The following is a 19,173-nucleotide window of genomic DNA, read 5'->3' as shown; positions in this document are numbered from 1 at the left end:
ATGTGCGCGCGCACACACACACACACGCGTGCGAACATGCTTTAGAGGAGAGCTTATGCATGTTTACTAAAAGATTAGCCACTGAAGCATCCACCTAAGTGTTTTTCTTTACTGTTAGTTTGGCAGCTTGCTTATGCTTGGGCTTCATTTTAAAAAACAACAACAGTGCTTAGAAAACAGCAGCAGGCAGCAGGCTGGAAGTTGTGGGCATGTATATGTCTATCCACATATTACATGCATCATACATGTGCACATGTAGTCAGATACCTTAGTTACTGTCCCTTTACTTACAAGTGTATTTGTGCGTGCATGCAGATTCATAAAAGTAAAAGGAAGCATTTACACATTGACACATTTACCTACACTTAGTATATCAACTGTAGTTTGTTTGTGCTTCTCAGAATAGTTTGTACATGTAAGTGTGTGTGTGTGTGTGTGTGTGTGTGTGTGTGTTGAGCATGCATACATATGCAAATGGAAGCATGTATTATAATAATTTGAGCATTCTTGCTGTAAAAGTATTTTCATCAAACTGAAATAATGATGGAAACTTGGACTGTTAAATAATCATGTCAGTTATTTCCTGATGACATTTATTACCTATGACCTGATCTTTTGAAAGGTATTGTTAATAAAATGGTCAGCAAAACTTTTTACAGTCTGTTTTGAAGGTTTTCTTTTTTATCGGTAATCTTGTTTCAGATGGTTATGCGAAACCAAGATCCTATTCTGAAGGTTGTGTGAAAACCCCTTATGCCAAAACACCATCAGGTGAGTGCACAAGTGTGTTTATGGAGAAGTAAATTGTGCTTGTTGTTTTCTGTTTCTTACAATTTAAAAAAAAAAGTTTTTTTTTCCAGAATAGATACTTGCAATAAAAAGAGTGTGGAATGGATAACACACAAACATCAGAACAAGAAGTGTGCAGAAGTTCATATAAGACCAGTTCATTTCCCATACAGAGTCAAAGACTCTCTTGTGAGTTATTGATTTTTGTCCAGTCTATGTATATTTGTTGTCGTTTAAAGACCAGATGAAACACATGCTTCACAAATTGTCCAAAAAGTAGTTTCAAATGGCTGGTTGTATGATAAATGATAACGAACTTCTTTCAGTTGAAGCTTACATATGTTTCTTTGTATACATTCATTAATCGATGCTTTGGCTTATTTCAAGTTTGAATGTTTAATCAAAATTAAAGAATAATGAGGCAAGGAGAGTAAAGAGCAGTAACTCTTTCCATGTACAAGGGACACAATTTTAAGTCAAAGATGCTTATGCTACCAATTCAGCTAGCACACAGGTAAACAAAAGGTACATTGAAACAAATCCAGAAGTCAGTACTGCTTATGCTACCAATTCAGCTAGCACACAGGTAAACAAAAGGTACATTGAAACAAACCCAGAAGTCAATGCTGCTTATGCTACCAATTCAGCTAGCACACAGGTAAACAAAAGGTACATTGAAACAAACCCAGAAGTCAATGCTGCTTATGCTACCAATTCAGTTAGCACACAGGTAAACGAAAGGTACTTTGGAACAAACCCAGATAACTCCTTATTGTTTATGGACGTTTAATAATTTTTATGTCACTGTTTTCTCTCGCCCACCAAAAAACAGAAGCCAGAATAGCGGAAGAGGACATCAGTGAGAACGACCCACCCTCCCTGACACCCAAAGTGGGTCGTACCCGATCAGCAGCCAGCGCCTTCCTTCCCCAAGCTCGCCCCTGCACCTCGCACAAACCGCCAGGCTCGAACTCCAGCAGCCAGGAAGCTGCTGACAGCCAGGAAGGGCAGCCTGAAGAAAGCACCAGCAAGTCCTCCACAGAAACCCTGACCCTGTCTGAACCAGGGGCAACCTGCGGATCGGAACAGGTTGGTTGCAAGTCACCTAGACGAGAACAGGTCCCGCCTCTGTTTAATATCACAGTCTCTCCACTGGCTACCTCTTCAGTACAGGTTAAGCTGCAAACTCACATCTGTCTGATTTTCTGCTCTTTCTTGGCAATGTTCTGAGATATCCTACAGGAATTGTCCACACATATACATTCCATTCTGTTCAAGCCTCTGTTATTATTGTCTCTCCACTTGCTACCTTTTCAGTACAAGTCAGTGACTCACATCTATTTGATTTGCAAGCTATTTCTTGGCGCTGCTCGTAGATATCTTACAGAAATCATCCACACATGAATTCTATTCTGTCAGCTCCATTCTTCTTCTGATACTTGTCAGCTTCACATCCCTTTTGTCAGAGCAAAGTGCTTTGGTCAGCATTCTTTCTCTTTTCATGGCCCAGCTGCTGCCTGTCTGGAACCAGCTCCCTCTATAGAGACGATGTGTGTGTGTACTTGCAGTTTTATGTACGATATGAATATGTGTCAAAAATCCTACCCTATTAGTGTTTGCGTGTGATTTCAGATTTATATTTATTCCCTTGATGTACCAGCCCCCACACCCTCCCCCGCCACCAACCCCCAAACATTCCTTGTGACTATGGAACACCTGGTATTAAAGATGCGTTCTGGTCTGTCCTGCGATGAACAGGAGAGCGAAGAAACGGGCGAGGAGCAGAGGGCACCGGTGTCGTTCAGTCTCGGGCTGAGCTCTGAGCGACCAGCCTCCCAGGCGTCCAGCATCTCCTCACAGTCAGACCACGAGGTGCCCCTCAGCCATCCGGAGGCTCCTCATGATGTCAGTTTTTTAAAAAATATTTTGTTTCTGTCATTTCTTTGATAACTTCCCCTCCCCATCTTTAAAAAAAAAAAAAAAGTTTGGAAATTATTTGTTGATCTAAAGGCTTAACTCTCACACCACACAGTCTTTCAGCCCACAGTCAAGTCTGACATATACACATGAACATGACAGTGAAACAAAATAACACATATTTTAAGGAACACAGGTTTCTGAATAAGAAACACTGCTCTGAATTTTATCATATATGTTATTATATATTATCAATCTTCATTTATCAAATTATCATTATTATCATTATCATTATTATTGTTATTATCATTATTATTGTTACTGTTGCTGTTGTTGTCATTCTTCTTCTTTCCGTTACATGACCAACATCGACTTGCCGATGATTCTGTCATGGTTGATGCATGCTGGGTATTTTCATGTTTCCATAACCCATTGAGCACTGGCATGGATTACAGGATCTTCAATGTGTGTATTTGATCTTCTGCGTGCTTATACACACAAAGGGGGTTCAGGCACTAGCTGGTCTGCACATGTGTTGACCTGGGAGATCGGAAAGATCTCCACCCTATCACCCACCAGGCGCGCTGTTACCGAGGTTGGAACCTGGGACCTTCAGATTGAAAGTCCAACGCTATAACTACTTGGCTATTGCGCCCTTTGTTCTTCTTATCATTCTTATTTTTGTTTTTGATTTTTTTATCATCATCATTATCATTATTATTGTCATCATAATCATTCTTCTTATTATTCTCATTATTATTCTCGTAATCATCATGTTGGTTTAAATAATCTTTAATTATTCAACAATACGCATGATTAAAATGCAATGAATGACAAAAGAGCATCAACAAGCTTAAAGCTTATACTGTGCTCACAACGTTGCACTTCAGTTTTATCATGACGGCTGATGAACCATATTATCAGTTGTATCAAATAACATTCATAAACAGTAAGTAATGAAAAAATGAAATAAAACAAATAAACTAACAGTACATAATATAGTAAAATAATGCTAATATCAACATTAACATGAGATTAGATTTATTATCACAAGAGTAATCGGCCTGATAGAAGAGAAACACGAAGGAAAAAAAAGAAGAAAATTTAGAAGACTGGTGGGTAAGGTGGTGGGGGAGGGGGAACAGAGGGAAGAGGAGAAATTCTGACAGATCATTGGCCAATCCTTTCAACTTTGAATATTTGGTCAGTCAAATAAATCCAACGTATATTTTACGAATAGAATCATGTTGTACCCTTTCTTCACGATACTTATCATCATGTTATCACCGTTGAAACGGCCCCTCTGACGACCATTGTTCAGGGTCAGCCGGTGCTGAGGGTGTCTGGCAAGGGGAAGCGCAGCAAGTCCGTGCAGGACAAGATCTCTCACTTCTTCCGCAAGATCAAACCCTCACGCCGCCTCCATTCCGCCAGCGACAGTGAACTCCCTGTCAAAGGGCACAAGGTCAGCTGCTGACTTGCTCTTCACTCGCGGGTCTTGATTAACCTTTTAGCTCTTTACCTTCCTCTGGTTTGGGTCTTCAGTTAGGGTACTCAGCTTTAGTGGCTTATTTTGCAGTTTATTTTGTTGTACTTGCATGTGTTCAACGGGTGAATTTCTGTACCTGTGTGAAGACAGTAAAGCAGTATAGAGTGTTATACTGCTGTGTATGTATTTGTCTGTATATATATATATATATATATATATATATATATATATATATATATATATTTAATCATATATATTTGTATGTTTGTATGTATGTGTTCACAAATGCATTCAGTCCCTGATAACCATTCTATTTGAGCAACAACAGCAACAACAAAACGCAGAGATCTATGAGACAATGCATGGGCAAAACAAAACAAAACAAAACACACACACACAAACAAACAAAAAGCATTAAGTGTGAAAAAATGAAATAATGTAAGATAAAATGCAATGAAATAATAACATTTTTGCTGCCCATGATTGACAAAAGAAAAAGAAAAGAAAAGAAAAAAAAAAGAGAGTAGGAATCACATCTTCTGCTTCATAGTGTATCAAAGCCTGGGTCTCTGCACATGGTTTTCCCGTCCATTCTGCAATGCTGTCAGTCCATCAGTTTTTCTGTCTTCCACTCCTGTCTCCCTCCCTCAACAGTTCCTCGGAGGATTGTTTTAGCAAGGCCAATGGATCTTGTTACGTGACCATACCCGCGCAAGTTTCTTTCCCTAACAAATGTCAGCTGATCGAATCACATGAAAATGGTTGTGTTCATCTTGCAGAAAGTAGTGGTGCACAGTGCACTATCACCGACACTGAATGGTTGTGCATGTCTTCATGTGACAGAAAGTGGTGGTGAACTCCAGACAGTCCACCACCAGTGAATGGTTGTGTTCATGTTGCAGAGAGCAGTGGTGTATTGCCGACAGTCGACCACGTCCACCAACAGTGACACTGATGGTTGTGTTCATGTGTTCATGTTGCAGAAAGCAGTGGTGTATTCACGACAGTCGACCACGTCCACCAGCAGTGACACTGATGGTTGTGTTCATGTGTTCATGTTGCAGAAAGCAGTGGTGTATTCACGACAGTCGACCACGTCCACCAGCAGTGACACTGATGGTTGTGTTCATGTGTTCATGTTGCAGAAAGCAGTGGTGTATTCACGACAGTCAACCACGTCCACCAGCAGTGACACTGATGGTTGTGTTCATGTGTTCATGTTGCAGAGAGCAGTGGTGTATTGCCGACAGTCGACCACGTCCACCAACAGTGACACTGATGTGATGGTTGTGTTCATGTGTTCATGTTGCAGAAAGCAGTGGTGTATTCACGACAGTCGACCCAGTCCACCAACAGTGACACTGATGGGTGTGTTCATGTGTTCATGTTGCAGAAAGCAGTGGTGTATTCACGACAGTCGACCACGTCCACCAGCAGTAGTTGAGAAAGCAGTGTGATCAGCATGTAACTGTACCCATGCCTTGATGACATGTGTTGTGTTCATGTGTTATCTGTTTGTGAAGCTTGGTGTTTGCTGTCGTGCGTGTAGTGATGTGGTTGTGTTTCATGTGTTTCATGTTGATGCATGTGTAGTGGTGTATTCGTTGTTCTCCCAGTGTGTTGGTTGTGTTCTGTGTTATTGTGCGAACTGTGTGTTTGCAGAATGCCACTGTACCCAAGTATTGTTTTACATTGTATGTTGTATTATTGTTTCATTTCAAGTAATGCATTTTGTTGTGATATGGGCATAAAGATCACGTCACACATAAGATGGTTGTGTTCATGTGTTGAAGGTTCAGGAGAAGCATGGTGGGGTGTATTACCCGTCGACTACGTCCACCGCAGTGGCGATGGTTGCGGAGTGTTCATGTCTGGAATGGTTTGGGTTGTATCACATTCGCGACTGTAGCTTTGACATTTTGGTGTGTTGTCATGTGTTGCAGAAAGCAGTGGTTGTATTCACGACAGTCGACCACGTCCACCAGCAGTGACACTGATGGTTGTGTTCATTGTGTTCATGTTGCAGAAAGCAGTGGTGGTATTCACGACAGTCGACCACGTCCACCAGCAGTGACACTGATGGTTGTGTTCATGTGTTCATGTTGCAGAAAGCAGTGGTGTATTCACGACAGTCAACCACGTCCACCAACAGTGACACTGATGGTTGTGTTCATGTGTTCATGTTGCAGAAAGCAGTGGTGTATTCACGACAGTCGACCACGTCCACCAGCAGTGACACTGATGGTTGTGTTCATGTGTTCATGTTGCAGAAAGCAGTGGTGTATTCACGACAGTCAACCACGTCCACCAACAGTGACACTTCAGACTACAGATCCTCCTCCACCTTGGGTAAGGAAAGCAGCTGCATGAAGCATGTAGACTGGACCCATGCCTTTGATATGCATTGTGTTGTGTTATGTTGTGTTATCCTGTTTTGTGTTGTGTTGTGTTGTGCTGTGTTGTGTTGTGTTGTGTTGTATTGTGTTGTCATGTTGTATTGCATTGTGGTGTGGTGTTTTGTTGTGTTGTCTTGTATTGTGTTGTGTTGTATTGTGTTGTGTTATATTGTGTGGTACTGTACTGTGCAGAAATGCACTGTACAATTTTGTATTGTATTGTATTGTATTGTATTGTATTGTATTGTATTCTATCATATTGTATTGCATTTTATTGTTGTAAGATAATGGGCATAAAGTAATCAGTGACACAAAGATGGTTTTGTTCCAGGGTTGAAAGGTTCAGAGGGAGAGAGGGACAGTGGTGCGGTGTGTGACGATAATACCCCGGTGAGTTTTCTGTCCACCTTGCATGGGGCGCTGGGTGCAGGGAGTGTTCGCATGCTGGGCTGGATATTGGTTTGGCTTGTACACATTTCTGCACTGTGTAGTCTTTGCACATTTTTGTAGTGCTAGATATGTAGCTGTGTCGATGTCCTTTCCCTTGCAAAGTTAGCTGTGTCGATGTCCTTTCCCTTGCAAAGTTAGCTGTGTCGATGTCCTTTCCCTTGTGGAGTTAGCTGTGTCAATGTCCTTTCCCTTGCAAAGTTAGCTGTGTTGATGTCCTTTCCCATGCGGAGTTAGATTAGTTGATGTCCTTCCCTTAGCTGTGTCAGTGTCCTTTCATTTAGCTGTGTCAATGTCCTTTCCTTTAGCTGTGTCAATGTCCTTTCCTTTGGCTGTGTCAATGTCCTTTCCCTTGCAAAGTTAGCTGTGTTGATGTCCTTTCCCTTGCAGAGTTAGATATATATATATATATATATATATATATATATATATATATATATATATATATATATATATATATATATGTGTGTGTGTGTGTGTGTGTGTGCGTGTGTGTAGAGAGAGAGAGAGAGAGACAGACAGACAGACAGAGAGAGAGAGAGAGAGATCTGTCTCTCTCTCTTTATATATATATATATATATATATATATATATATATATATATACACACGAGTGTCTTGGGTTGACACATAGGGTTGGCCCTCAAGATCTGACCATTGTCTTGGGTTGACACATAGGGTTGGCCCTCAAGATCTGACCATTGTCTTGGGTCGACACATAGGGTTGGCTTCAAGATCTGACCATTGTCTTGGGTCGACACATAGGGTTGGCCCTCAAGATCTGACCATTGTCTTGGGTCGACACATAGGGTTGGCCCTCAAGATCTGACCATTGTCTTGGGTTGACACATAGGGTTGGCTTCAAGATCTGACCATTGTCTTGGGTTGACACATAGGGTTGGCTTCAAGATCTGACCATTGTCTTGGGTTGACACATAGGGTTGGCCCTCAAGATCTGACCATTGTCTTGGGTTGACACATAGGGTTGGCTTCAAGAGCTGACCATTGTCTTGATTTGACACATAGCTTGGCATCTGCTTCAGTTTCTTAACTCATTCTCTCGTGCCTGATGACTTCCATCATTATTCTCTCTGTACTGGCCGTTTGTTTATGTTACAAGAAAAATATCTAAAAATGAATGCACTTACATACAGCGGTAAAATTTTGTGCTGTTACTAATAATAGAATGGACTAACATTTCGCAAAGTTTCAAAGCACTCACTTAATTATCGACTGATTTATCATATTTTGAAAAAAAATCTGTTTTTCACAACTGACATAAAGGGGGTCAGTTTTTCTCAAAACAAAAATTTTACAAATGTGGTCTTTTGCAGCCATAGACATTTCCTAATTGTAGCATTTGAATGGGCAAATACGTATGCACAGTGGATATCCACTATAGAATCAGTTTGCATTCGACTTTGAGCCACAGTACTTGCCAAAATTGACAGAGACACTATCTTGTCGAGTGAGTGAGCGAGAAGGGTAACTGTACGCTCGCATGTATTGTACTCAAACAAAGGCATTTTCAGCCACAATAAAAATACAGGTGCACTTTTGGATGCATGTAGAATAGAGCTGTGCTGTTTAGTTTCGCACAAAACCGTTAACTTATGAACTATTAATTTTTAAACTCTTGGTTCGCTATAGCGTACCACAGTAACAAAGCGCTGTGCGCATGAGGTACGCTATAGCATACCTTAGTATAAAAAGAGTTAATATCTTTTTTTAAATTATTTTTTTAATAGCAAATGTGATGTAGCGTGTATGGCTCAGTCTGCACACTTGACACCTCCTTGAAACTGAAACTGAAAATCTAAAGGCACATGCTGTTGATACCAGTTACTCAATTTTTTAAAATTTTGTTTTATTTTTTAAAAATTGAGAAACCCTGAGCATCCAAATCAGCTATTTGCAAATCATTTTCATTTGAAACCTGCAGGAAACTGAATATCAGCATATTCAGAGCTTAAAAAAAAAAAAAAAAAAAAAGTTTGTCGAGGACAAGAATCTGTGTTTCATGGTCACCGTTTCTATGCATTCAAGTATGGACTTTCTTTCTTTGTATTTTTACTTCCCTGTCAGGTTGTCAGGAAGGGTGTTAGTTGATAAAACTCAGCAGTGACAGAACATTCTTTGTGTGCATGTGAAAGCCAAGTGTGTTTGCGAAAGTGAAGTGCGACCGCTAAGGAGAGAGACAGACAGACAGGCTGTCTAGGTTGTCTAGATAGACAGGAGAAGCACACACAGTCGTATCTGACAGTCACACTGAAAGAAGGAAACTAATGCCGATAGGACGGACAGGGACATCCTGTTGAAAGAGGAAAAGAAAACGACTGCAATGCAAACATTCCCTCCACCCATACACAGAGAAGCAAGAACAGAGAGAGAGAGAGAGAGAGAGAGAGAGAGAGAGAGAGAGAAAGAGGGACAGACACACACACACAGACACAGACACACACACACACACACATACACACACACACACACACACACACACACACTTGCAGAGTTAGCTTTGTCAGTATCCTTTCCCCTTTCCCTTAGCTGGAAGTTATTGTTTTAGCCAGATTGTTGTAAATGTTGTGATTTTTTCCCCTTACCCTTTCCCTCCTTCCTCCCCCCCAACCGCCCCCCCCCCACCCCCCCCCCCCGCTTTTTTTTTTGTGTGTGTGTCTAATATCACTTAATGTGGATAGACATTAAATGAATTAACACGGGTCTCTCCATTTACACACAGTCAAGAAAAAGCACACACACACACACACACACACACACACACACACACACACACACACACAACAGAGAAAGAGAGATCTGTCTACTCAGACAAGCAAAAGCATAAGAGAGAGAGAAAAAAAGACAGAGAAAGAGAGGGGTGTACCGACTCATATGCAAACAAGCAAAAGCAAATATAGAGAGAAAGACGGAGAAAGAGACAGAGAAAGAGAGAGGTCTGTCCAATCATACACAGACAAGCAAAGAGCTAAAATGTAGTGAAAGGAAGAGAAAGAGGGAGAAAGAGAGAGGTCTATCCAATCATACACAGACAAGGACAGAGCAAAAATTTAATGCAGTGAAAGAGAGAGAAAGACGGAGAAAGCGAAAGAGTTGAGTTCAGTCGACTTCTCAAGGAGGTGTTACTGCATTCGGACAAATCCATATATGCTACACCACATCTGCTGAGCTGATGCCTGACCATCAGCTTAACTCAACACGCTTGAAAGAGAGAGAAAGAGAGAAGTCTATCCACTCACACACAGACAGTCAAGAGCACAAAGAGAGAGATAGGTAGATAGAGAGAGAGAGAGAGAAAGAAAGAGAGATAAACACAAAAGAGAGAAGTCTACCCAGTCACACAAAGACAAGCAAGAGCACAAAGAAAGAGACAAAGAGAAGGAGAGAAGGTCTTTCAAATGTATCAGCTGGTGCATAAGGGGGAAATGAGGAAAAGAAAACAACAACAACAACAACAAACATCGCTTGTCATGGCATGCTGCAGTAATGCACATAAACTATAAAGGGTCAGGCTGTCATTGCTGAGTTTCGTGACATGTGTAATGTAAGGACCATAAGTATGCTTGCTCCCATTTAATCTGACAGATGAGATGATAAACTGAGGTCCTGTACGCAGCAAGCACTTAGCGCACAGTAAAAAAACCCCAAAAAACAAACCGAACCCCAAAACCCACAGCAACACAAGGGCTGTTCCTATAGAAAGATCCTTTTTCATTGTAAAACAAAACAAATGCACTAGCAGACAGAGAAAAAAGAAAGAAAGAAAAAAAAAAGGTATAGTGCTGCTCAGCGGTAATGCTCTTTCCCCTGGGAAGAGCAGTCTGAATTCTGTTGTGACAAAAAGTAATGCAATACAATACAGTACAATACCAATACAATACTAAAACACCACAGCGTGACACAACACAATAAACATAATGCACAAGGACTTACCAATACAATACTAAAACACCACAACACAATACAATAAACATAATGCACAAGAACTTACCAATACAATACTAAAACACCACAACACAATACAATAAACATAATAACAAGAACTTACCAATACAATACTAAAACACCACACCACAACACAATAAACACAATGCACAATGACTTACCAATACAATACTAAAACACCACAACACAATACAATAAACATAATGCACAAGAACTTACCATTACAATTCTAAAACACCACAAGAACACAGTACAATACAATACAATACAATAAACATAATTCACAAGGACTTACCAATACAATACTAAAACACCACAACACAATACAATAAACATAATGCACAAGAACTTACCATTACAATTCTAAAACACCACAAGAACACAGTACAATACAATACAATACAATAAACATAATTCACAAGGACTTACCAATGCAATACTAAAACACCACAACACAATACAATAAACATAATGCACAAGAACTTACCATTACAATTCTAAAACACCACAAGAACACTGTACAATACAATACAATAAACATGATGCACAAGAACTTACCAATACAATACTAAAACACCACAACACAATACAATAAACATAATGCACAAGAACTTACCATTACAATTCTAAAACACCACAAGAACACTGTACAATACAATACAATAAACATGATGCACAAGAACTTACCAATACAATACTAAAACACCACAACACAATACAATGAACATAATGCACAAGAATGTACAAATGCAGTACTAAAACACCACAACAAAACATTGTATAGTAAATATGATGCACAAGAACTTATCAATACAATACTAACATACCATAACACAGCACAACACGACACAATAAACATAATGCACAAGAACTTACAATACCATACTAAAACACCACACCACACCGCAATACAGTGAACACAATGCACAAGAACTTACCAATACAATACTAAAACACCACACCACAACACAACACAACACAACACACAATACTAAAACACCACAGCACAACACAACACAGTACAATAAACATAATGCACAAGAACACTTCAGGCTGACACTGCCAAGTTTGGTTACAAATTGTAAGATGAGGGCCTACACATTGTAAGATGGGGGCCTACACATTGTAAGATGAGGGCCTACACACTGTAAGATGAGGGCCTACACATTGTAAGGTGAGTGCCTACACATTGTAAGATGAGGGCCTCCACATTGTAAGATGAGGGCCTAAGACATTGTAAGATGAGGGCCTACACATTGTAAGATGAGGGCCTAAGACATTGTAAGATGAGGGCCTACACATTGTAAGGTGAGGGCCTACACATTGTAAGATGAGGGCTTACACATTGCAAGATGAGGGCCTACACATTGTAAGATGAGGGCCTACATATTGTAAGATGAGAGCCTACACATTGCAAGATGAGGGCCTACACATTGTAAGATGAGAGCCTACACATTGCAAGGTGAGGTCCTACACATTGTAAAATGAGGGCCTACACATTGTAAGATGAGAGCCTGCACATTGTAAGATGAGGGCCTACACATTGCAAGATGAGGGCCTAAGACGAGGGTGGTGGGGTGGGCGAGGCAGGGGGCGGGGGGTTGGGGGGGGGGGTGCGAAATGATTGTCAGTGCAGTGAGATGTGAGGCAATGCGTGTGACACGGGGTCGTCTGTCCCTCAGGTGACAATGCGCAGCAAGGGCAAAGACTCCATCGGCTCGCGATTCTCGGGTAAACGGAATGCTGTTACCATGGTATGCATGTTCCGCTTACAACCCCTCCTTTTTTTCTTTTTCTTCTTCTTCCTTCCTCCTCCTCTTCTTTGCCGTCTTCTTTGCACATAGACACCTTATCTACTCTGGAATTTTTTTTTTTTTTAGTCAATTTGTTTTTGTATATTTATCAAAAAAAAAAAAGAAAAAAAGAAGATCTTTTTAAATACCCTAATACTGCTTGTGTATTATATTTTGTAATGGTTGAGGCTTACATGAGGGTTTTGCTCACAAAGCACTTGCATTTGGTTTTTAAAATTTTTTTGCTTGAATATATATATATATATATATATATATATATATGTATATATATATACATTTTTCCCCCCCAGTGCTTCTTCCCCCCCCCCCCCCCCCCCTTTCGATAGTAATTTGTACCAATTTCTTGATGTGCTCATAATGAATGACAAAATAGTATCAAGCACTGAAAAAATATTGCTCAGGCTCACACACATACATGTACGTACGCATGCACACACGCATGCACAGGCATTGTGAGGGAGTGCAGTTTAGAACAGCAAACATTCCAAATGTTTTTCATTTCTGGCATGATATTCAAATTTCTGTCAACTCAGAAGTTGAACCTCTTGTACATTGTTACCCTTTAGCCTTTGGCGAAGCATTTTTATTCCTTTGAAAATAAAAATAAAACATTTGCTTTTAGTTTGATTTGTTTGAATAGTAATATTGCCTCCGCTCTTTGAGAATGTAAATATTCCGCTTAAAGTAGTTTGCTTTGTGACTGAAATGAAAATCAGGTCTCCCTTTCTCATGCAAATGGGTAATAAAGTGATAACTGGAAAGAATTTAGAATTTTGTTTGTTTATTTATTTATAGTCTGTTCATCTAAGATGATGATATTAGGTAAGAATTTTGTCTTTTGTTTCTAAAAGCATCATTTTCTAAGTATTTCTTTCAAAGGACAGAATCGTTAGGCCATTGAACATGTATGAGAAAGAATCAAAATAGTTTACTGCTGTGGGACTAGTTTACGTATAACATACTTCATCATCTTTATTGGTGTTGATGCATTGTTTTTCGCCCGGCCCTTCGTGTTGTGTGAGTTTACACATTGTTTATACAAACTTTTTATGTGAGGAAACCATTCTTTACATTCCTGGCTAAATGAAGAGGTCTTTGTGCCCAAATGGTGTTGAAAATGCTTTCCTTTATTCACACTTCGTCCCTGTTCTCTCCTCCCTTCATGCTGTCTGTCTGATCTCAATCACATGAATATTTGCACATCAGTATAGACACACACTCATGCACACATATAGACAACACATACACGCACACGCACACACACACGTACTCACTCAAACTCACGCTCACACACATTCAGTCATAAAACTGATGCTAACGGCATAAAATTTGACAAGATAAACATCACTATTTTCACAGAACTGATCACTCTTTTGGTTTTGGTTTTCAGCAAAGGCGAGCATCGGTGCGCGTCCAAAGGGCAAAAAGAGAAGACCTGACCGAAACACCTACTCTACCTGCTAGGAAGTCAGGTGCGGAAGCCAAAGAAACCTTCGTCAGCTTCATCAACTGTGACGACTGATCAGGACAGCTACTGTGACTGATGCATTCTGATTTGCCTGATCCCAGTGCTGGGTTTATGCGAAGGTCAAGCATCTGTACCTTTTATTTTATTTCTTTAACAATGCATCAGATGTTGTGTAGCGTATATGGATCAGTTCACACACTTTGACACCTCCTTGAAACTGAGAGACAGAGAGAGATACATTTCCTCCCAGGTGAGAAACAGTGGCAAGGACATTTCACTTTGAACTAGTGTGGAGAGTTCACTTTGGATCATCACTGTTGAGGACAGAAACATGATCCAGAAAATGATTGCTGATGAATGATAATCAAATATGAGAGCACTACAGAACCATGATCCACAAAATGATTGTTGATGAATGATAATCAAATATGAGAGCACTACAGAACCATGATCCACAAAATGATTGTTGATGAATGATAATCAAATATGAGAGCACTACAGAACTTCAGATGAGACCAGGAAAACTGTGACAGATGCATTTCATGGAAAACAGAAAACACTGACTTTGTGGGAGATGTGGGAGAAAGTTGCTGTTGATGGAGCCTGCTGAACAAGTTCTGGAATTCCATCTTGGAAATGTGTGGATGACTTGTAAGTAATTCTGCGAAATGTGTAGGTAACTTGTACAGTAAATATCTACAGTCATTCTCTTGGCATGATGGATCTGGACAACTGTTGAATACATTTCAAAAAGAATTCTGTATGAGAGCTGGGGGAAAATTGTTGTGGAGGAATTTCACAATGAATTCACATGACATGTGGAAAAAAAAACACCCAAAGAAACAACCAAATACAAACTGTCATTGCTAAACCTCTATATTGAATAAGTACAATTAATGTGGATTATCTTGACATCTGGTGCAAACAACTGTTCATGATAAATTTTACAGTAAACAAATACTGTTGAAGAGTTTCACAATAAATGTTCATGAACTTGACATGGTATATGGAGAAAACAAACAAACAACAAACTCTTGTTGATAAACTTTGACAGTAACTTCTCTGATTGATGCTTGATCTTTATGTTGATGATAAATCTGAATGTGACTTAACTCCTTCATCTTCCATACAGGGGGGGGTAAATCCAGAATCTTCAATGAACATGATAATAGTAATGATAATAATAATGATAATGAAACACTTATTCAGCGCTTTTTCTCAACTAGAGCTCAGAACACTTTCCATGTACAACACTCATTGACTGAAGGTGACTGAATAATGAAATAAACCAATTTATACATTCACTGCAAACTGACATCATGATATCACGCACGCACACATTCACAAACACACACACGCACACGCATGCATGCACGCACAGTCGCGCACATACACTTACAGGGTCTCTACACACACATACACGCATGCATGCACGCACAGTCATGCACATACACAGACGCAGTCTCTCTCTCTTTCTCTTTCACGCACACACACACACACACGCACGCACACACACACACACATGTACACAACACCAGTTCCAGAAATCTCTCAGATGAAAGTTCCTGATTTTTTTTATTTATTATTTTTTTTATATGTTTGTGTTATTTATCAATTCTTTTTTTTATATTTTTTTAATTATTGTGTGCAAACTGGTTGGAGGGAAGCTATGTATAATTAACATGAGACTGTCACCCCCTGTTCTGCCTGACAGCAGAAACTTACTGTCAGCCTTTGATTTTTATCCCTGCAGGTTTAACATTCCTGGTCTGAGTGTTGATCTGCTCTCCTGTTGTTGACAAAGTTTGTTGTTTTCCAGAATTTTTTTTATCATTATTGTTGTTGTTTTTAAAAATAGTTTTTTGATACATTCCGCCCTTTCTCTCTGTGATTCTGATCAGTTGAGAAGATGTGTGTCTTTCTTTTTTCTCTGTGTATGTGTGTGTGTGCGCGTGTGTTGTGTGTGTGTGAGTGTGTGTGTGTGTTCTTTTATTCTCCATTGTTGTCTTGTGCATTGAAAAAAAAAAGTTTTTTTTGTCCATTCCCCATGTATTTCATTGTTTTGTTTTTGTTTTTTGTTGTTTCTATAAAGAAAAGGTTGTCTCAGGTATATACTCTCTTTATTCCTTGCCTGTTGATAAGCATTTTAAGCATTTTTTCTATACCCACCTTGCAGTACCACTTTTTGATAATCTTATGTATAACTTTTGAATAGCAGATTATGATAGATGTTTCAAATTTTGTTGTTGTTGAAAAGTTAAGTTTTAAGGTGAGTGTGTGTGTGTGTGTGTGTGTGTGTGTGTGTGTGAAGACTATGGCCAGCAAAATTGACATAACAGGGTTTTTTTGTTTTTTGTTTTCATGTGTCATTTCTAATTGTGTTTTGAATGGGTAGAGAAAGGGAGACATCAATTATTTCCCTCAGTGTTTTGTTCATAGAGGATGGGGGAGGGAGGGAGATGGAAACAAAACATTTGAAAAAAGAAATGTAACCATGGAAACGAGATGAGCAATTAACATTCTTTGTTTTTACACCCAGCCCCAGGGTATATGTATATTGTATGTATGAATTTATCTTTTTATCACAACAGATTTCTCTGTGTGAAATTCAGGCTGCTCTCCCCAGGGAGAGCGCTTCGCTACACTACAGCGCCACCCATTTTTTTGTACTTTTTCCTGCGTGCAGTTTTTTATTTGTTTTTCCTATTGAGCGCTAAGTACATGCTGCACAAGGGACCGTGGTTTATCGTCTCATCTGAATGACTAGTATCCAGACCACCACTCAAGGTCTATTGGAGGGGGAGAAAAATATCAGCGGTTGAGCCGTGATTCGAACCAGCGTGCTCAGATTCTCTCGCTTCCTAGGCGGACGCGTTACCTCCAGGCCATCACTCCACTTATATATAAAAAAGAGAGTGAGACAGGACTGAAAGGGAGTCTGACAGGACTGGTGGCTTCGAACATTTTCCACCACTTGTTTACTGCTACAGTTGTTCACTGGTGAATGAAAGGATTTTTTTTCTTTTATTTTTGATGTGAATATGTAACTGTATAATTGAAATCCAAGTGCTTGAATTGTTTCATTGATTTTTTTTTTTTCATTCATTTTTTATTTTTATTTTTTGGTTGTTGTAATCAATCATAGATCTTGTGATGTGAGAAACCGAAGACAATGATACCTTGTCTTTTGATGGTATGTAAATTTTTGGTGAAAAATCAAATTGAGATTGCAATTGTCCACAACTTTTATAGTGATTTTTATATGTCATTAATTATCCAATTTCATTTGGTGGACTTTAAAAAAAAAAAAAAAAAAAAATATGTCCCAGTTTTCCTCTGCTGTGAATAATTGTTTACCCACTTCAAATTTAATGTTATTTGGAAAGCTGTAAACAAATAATATTACTCTGGAAAAAATACATGTGTGTGTGTGTACTGAAACTGGACTGAATGACACAGGAAACAAATGATAAGCGCTGAAAGGCAGCTGTCAGTCAACTCAGCCCAGGTAGGCAGCCTGCTGTGCTAATGAATCTAAGTTTGTAAAGCGCTTACAGCTTGGTACTGAAGATAGGCGATATGTCAGTATTGATGATAATAGCATGGTACTGACTTGACATCCTTCACAAAACATGGAAAGGAAGTTGTGTTGTTCATTCAACATGTTTCATTCATGTGGTATTTTAGACAGTGTTGAGAAGGATGGTTGGGGGTGGGGGGTGGGGGGTGAGCTTGAGGAGGGTAGGGGGGAAAAGAAAAGTGGGGTTGATGTCTGCCTTTGGAATGACCTGTTCTCGCCAGTTTTTGTGTGTGTGTGTGTGTGTGTGTGTGTGTGTGTGTGTGTGTGTGTGTGTGTATGCAGCTCTACCTCTTTGTGGGCAAGCATGTGTGTTGATGTGTGTGTGTGTGTGTGTGTGTGTGTGTGTTGAGGATGTGTTGTCTTTTTTCCTTACAAAATTTTTATGCAGTGTTCAGATTTTACAATCAGAAAAATAAAAACAAACCAGTTAACGCATATACATGTGAAATTTTATTGCATGAAATATTTTGATATTTTTTGTTGTTGTTGCTTTTTTTCAAAATAGACTACGCAATGCTTTCTGTCTTGTTTTTAAAGGAATGCTAATCACCTGTGTTTGAGATTAAAAACTCTAAATCTCTTTTGATTGGTTAATTGTTGTGTGTGCGGCTTTGAAGTTCCTTTAAAAAATTATTTTTAATTATCCCATTTAAAGTTTTTTTGTAATCTGGGGATAATAGATTATGTGGAAGGGCTGACATAATCAGTACAGCCTAGTCTTATTTGTCTTTAGGAGTTTAGTGGTGAAGATGGTGTGTCATGAATTGTGTTGCTTTGCATGGTTATTTCAGGCGTGATGGAGTTTTTAAATTTTTTTTTAACATTGTTGATTTATTTTTCATTTAGCTGGCAGTCCTAGTATATATGGTACTGTGCGCTTAGTTGGACTGAAGCAACATTGTCAGCGTACAAGATGAGACAGTTGTGTGTGTGGATACAGTCTGAGTGGTTCTAGACTTACTGTGTTCTGTGCTAGTAGCAGGAGGTTTGGGTGTGTGAACCTGTATGACACATTTTGTGTGTGTGTGTGTGTTTTTGACGTCACAGTTCCACAGTAATTGTATTACAGTAACACAGGTGTGTTGCAATGACACATGAAGAGTATGATACAGTGTGTTGTGGTGTTGGAAGAGGCAGGCAGAAGATCTATATTCATGTGGTGAGATCTTTTTTTTTTTTTTTGTTTGTTCTGTTGTGGTGATTTTCACCAGTGATCAGGTCATATAAATCATCTCAGTCATTTTAGTCAGTGTAAACTGATAAATGGAAGCGAAGAGATTCTCTGAAAGGAAGTGCACTGATTTGAATGAA

The 19,173-nt window shown here is 39.4% G+C and overlaps 1 protein-coding gene across 1 annotated transcript in view; it reads left to right on the top strand.

The window, feature by feature from the left end:
- The window catches only part of LOC143280662 (uncharacterized), a 63,283-nt gene extending 47,606 nt beyond the window's left edge, over window positions 1-15,677 (top strand). Inside the window, exons 9-16 of the mRNA XM_076585395.1 lie at window positions 703-771; window positions 1,622-1,878; window positions 2,548-2,694; window positions 4,028-4,171; window positions 6,466-6,544; window positions 6,923-6,981; window positions 12,683-12,754; window positions 14,205-15,677. Coding sequence (XP_076441510.1) covers window positions 703-771; window positions 1,622-1,878; window positions 2,548-2,694; window positions 4,028-4,171; window positions 6,466-6,544; window positions 6,923-6,981; window positions 12,683-12,754; window positions 14,205-14,336 — 959 coding nt within the window. The 3' untranslated portion in view covers window positions 14,337-15,677. The remainder of the gene's footprint in view (window positions 1-702; window positions 772-1,621; window positions 1,879-2,547; window positions 2,695-4,027; window positions 4,172-6,465; window positions 6,545-6,922; window positions 6,982-12,682; window positions 12,755-14,204) is intronic.
- The last annotated feature ends 3,496 nt before the right edge of the window (window positions 15,678-19,173 follow it).

Source organism: Babylonia areolata, chromosome 1, assembly GCF_041734735.1.
Source record: "Babylonia areolata isolate BAREFJ2019XMU chromosome 1, ASM4173473v1, whole genome shotgun sequence".
NCBI classification, from domain to species: domain Eukaryota; kingdom Metazoa; phylum Mollusca; class Gastropoda; order Neogastropoda; family Buccinidae; genus Babylonia; species Babylonia areolata.
This window is presented reverse-complemented; position numbering and strand designations above follow the sequence as displayed.